The 3,918-nt window shown below is 48.4% G+C and overlaps 1 protein-coding gene across 3 annotated transcripts; it reads right to left on the reverse strand.

Annotated features, from left to right (window-relative positions):
- Window positions 1–748: 748 nt before the first annotated feature.
- On the reverse strand, window positions 749–3,918 carry MED18 (mediator complex subunit 18). Of its 3 annotated transcripts, none has more exons than XM_066638877.1 (3): window positions 3,809–3,918; window positions 2,340–2,425; window positions 749–1,779 (listed from the first exon to the last, which is right to left on the reverse strand). In XM_066638877.1, exons 2-3 carry the CDS (start codon window positions 2,410–2,412, stop codon window positions 1,226–1,228), a joined length of 627 nt encoding a protein of 208 aa, XP_066494974.1. In that variant the 5' UTR covers window positions 2,413–2,425; window positions 3,809–3,918; the 3' UTR covers window positions 749–1,225. The 3 variants fall into 3 exon arrangements, with proteins under 3 accessions (XP_066494974.1, XP_066494977.1, XP_066494975.1); XM_066638880.1 differs by lacking the exon at window positions 3,809–3,918 and adding an exon at window positions 3,625–3,800; XM_066638878.1 differs by lacking the exon at window positions 3,809–3,918 and adding an exon at window positions 3,516–3,612.

The following is a 3,918-nucleotide window of genomic DNA, read 5'->3' on the forward strand; positions in this document are numbered from 1 at the left end:
ACAGAAGATCTGGCGAGGAGATAGCATGTGGTGTCAGCAGTGGCCCCTTTAAGGGTTAAGACCAGGGCTTTCAGCAGAGGTGCGCTGCACAGCTGCAGCCACTAGATGCAATGAGGTCTCTAAGGATATAAGGAGCGCCTGAGGCAGGAAGGGTTTGTGAGTTGTAGAAGAGAGAGAATGGAGGAGGGAAAGGCTTGCTTGCTGGTTGAACGGACTGACTTTGTGGCTAACTGACCTACTGGACCGCTAACTCACGGACTGACTTACGGCTCTGCATTTTGGACTGACCTTCTGGCTAACTGACTATTGACTCACAGACTGACCCATGACTCTGCTAATGAACCAACAGACCGGTTAATGACGTACTGGACTTTTGGACTGATTATCTGGCTCACTAACTAGGACTACTCAGAGTGCTGAGTGGTGGAAAGCTGAGGTGCTGCTGCTGTACCTGGAAGGTCCGCTGCTTGGATAGCTGGGACTGTGCAGACTTAAGCCACCTACTGGTCTCCTCCCTGCTGGTACTGGCAGATCTAGCTGTAGTCAAGCTGGGGGAACTAATTAGCCTTAAAGTGGGCATAGGATCTCTAGGCAAAGCTCAGAACAGGGAGCTTGGAGAACAGCTTGTGATCCAGCAAGATAATTCTTAAAGTGAGAGCATACAATTAAGACACCATGAGAATGCGCCATTGCTTTATCTATTTATACACATGGGTTACTTAAAAAAACACCACCGCACACACACCCCCAAGGACAACTCATCTCATTTATTTCCTATTTTGCACTGGAACAGTCTCCCTAAGAAAAAAACAGAATAAAAACTCAAGTATGAAAACATGCAAGCACATTTCGGTATATGAAATATGAACGTTATGGATCAATACAAAATATTTCAAGTTCCGTGAGCAGTTGCAGTGAGATCCCAAAGACAGAAAAGGATCCACAACATTTCAGACAAATGCCACCTGAAGAAAATGTGCGCAACTCAAAAACGCAGAAACTAACTGAACCAAGATCATAATACAAGATCGTAACGGGCACCTTCTTAAGAGTCACCAGAAAACAATCCTTTGATAAGTGATACCAACCAAGTTGTCCAAATCATGCTTTCATTCCAGAAGTACGAGCCAGGCAAGTCTGCCTACTTCAGTCAATGTCTTTTGGAATTCTGCAGTCTCAGGAACCGTTAAGGGAAGGCTTCGGCTGTAGCTGCAAGCCCCCTGGCTCACATCAGCCTTTTAGGGTCAATTTTCTCTAAGTGAACTAAAGGCTTCAGCTGCTCAGCGAAACTTCTCATGTCATCAGAAACCATGTCCTGCCCTGCTGGTGCAACAATGCTGAGCTCCACAAGGTACGAGAGAGATAAAGGCTCAATGTTTTCCGTGTTTCCTGGGAGCAGGATGCGAAAGACTTTGTACACCACAATCTTCATGATACCTTTACGGAACACGTGGCCTTTGGCAACAAACTCGTGGTCCATGCGGAAGCCCATCTCCACCAGGAAATCCGTCAGGTTCTCAGAGGTTGCAATGTCGACGCAGTTACGTACCAAGGCATGGCGGTTTTTGTCTCCCATTTCTGGCTGCCCAAGGTAGCGCAAGTGCCAAGGAGTGCCAGGTTTATCCATGGAGCGTCGCGTACGCAGGACAAAGGGGCTGGCCTGCTGCCCTTTCAGGAGGAACACCATCTCGTGGTCCAGAAAGGTCTCAGGTTCCATATTGTCACACAAGCCACGGAGTCGATGAAGGAGGCTCTCCAGACTCTGGTCCAAAACACTCCCTAAAAGGCAAGGCAAGGCATTGGCACTAACCATGTAACCGTGCCCACTCACAAGAATAAGGCAGCAGCCCCTCCCTGCTCAAGCACTCCAGTAACATCCTGCCACCTCCCAAACACTGTGAAGACAAGTGAGAGTAAACGTTCCCCCAAATCAGTGTTATGGATGCCTCCCTAAACAGATCATTGATCAGAGGACCAAACATATCTTCAAAAAGGATATCCTATGATTTATCCTTACCACTAGTTACCTCATCACATATTATGTTTTTAAGTGTGCGTGTCTAAAAACTACAATGCGTGAAAGACCTGTTTGCTGACACAGGAAGCACACAGTTACACTTGGATTTGGATCCCACCCACAGGATTGCCTATGGCTCCCTCCCGAGTATAAATTCTGTGGCAAACTGGGGTTCCTTGCTGTACAATGTGTGAAACTGACTTTGGCTTCACAGGTCATCACCTATAGAATTTTCCTGTTTAACAGTCCTTCAGCTATGAACACCTCTACAAATGGTATGACTCAGACAGACAAGTCAAGCCAATCCTTGCATACGACTTACCTTGAAGTAAATACTCCATCATGTTGATAGTGCCTCCAGTGACAGGCATCATGGTGACAGGAGGGGCCTCCATGGTATCGCGCGACCTACAAGAAGCAATTAAAAAAAATTCTCTCTCTCATATATATATGTATGTATGTATGTATGAGAAAGAGATACACAAGCTTACTGCAACTACTATAAATCCAGAACAAAAAAATTCATGCTTCTTGTGAAACTTTCTCCTGTAAAATTTAGTATTCGAAGGAGATTCAGAGACTTACTTCCAAGTGTCAGCAAGACTTATTTTGAGATGTACAGAATTATACAGAGAATGGACAGAGTGGATGGGGGTGTTCTTTTCCCTCTCACACAACACCAGAATCAGGGGACGTCCACTCAAATTGAGTGTTGGGAAAGTTAGAACAGACAAAGGAAAATATTTATTTTCACAGCAAGCAGTTAGTCTGTGGAACTCCTTGCCACAGGATGTGGTGATGGCATCTGGCCCAGATGCCTTGAAAAGGGGATTGGACAAATTTCTGGAGTAAAAATCCATTGCAAGTTACAAACCACGATGGGTATGTGCAACCTCCTGGTTTCAGAAGTGGGCTACCTCAGAATGCCAGACTCAAGGGAGTGGCACAAGGAGGCAGGTCTCTTGTTGTCTTGTGTGCTCCTGAAGGCATCTGGTGGGCCTCTGTGAGATACAGGAGGCTGGACTGGATGGCCTCTGGCCTGATCCAGTGGAGCTCATCCTATGTTCTTATGTTCCGTGCACAGAACTGCAGCCCTAAAACATGATTAAAACCCTGATGAAACATGATGAAAGAAGCATGAGAAAGCCCTAAAACAGTGAATAAGAGGAAGCCCTGCTGAATTCAGTGGGGCTTTTCTTCCAGCAAACTACCGCAGGACTAAAAGTAGGGCTGGGGCTGCCTGCACACTTACGGAGGGCTGAAGCCCACTGCTATACAGGGAGACTCAGGCTGCCACCCTCTCCACACTTATCTGGGAGTAAGACCCATTGACTATAATGGGCCTTACTTCTGAGCAGACATGCCTAGGACAGGGCTCTCAGGCTGCCACCCCACCCACACTTACCTGGGAGCAAGCCCCATTGACTATAACGGGCCTTACTTCTGAGTAGACGTGCCTAGGATGGGGCTCTCAGGCTGCCACCCTACCCACACTTACCTGGGAGTACGCCCCGTTGACTATAATGGGGCTTACTTGTGAGTAGACGTGCCTAGGATTTGGGCTAGACTCCCTACACCTCTAGCGACTGCCTCGAACATGCAAGCACCTGGGCGAGCCAACCCCAAACGCCGGAAGACGTCCTGCGTGTAGGCCTCACAGCCTCGGGCTCGCGTAGTACCGCATGCGGGGACCCAAACACTCGACCCCGCAGCACAAACTACTTTAGGCCCCGGATGGGTTCGCGGCCTAAAATGGGGAAAAGACTCCAAGACAGGAAAAATTCATCTTACGGCGGCCTCGCCGTGCTCGCCTCCTCCGGCCTTTCCTTCCCCTCCGCAGGCCACACCCTCTTCCCCCGCTCAGACGCGAATGGGCGCCGCCATCTTGACGTCACCGTACG

This window comes from Tiliqua scincoides, chromosome 10, assembly GCF_035046505.1.
Source record: "Tiliqua scincoides isolate rTilSci1 chromosome 10, rTilSci1.hap2, whole genome shotgun sequence".
Classification (NCBI taxonomy): domain Eukaryota; kingdom Metazoa; phylum Chordata; class Lepidosauria; order Squamata; family Scincidae; genus Tiliqua; species Tiliqua scincoides.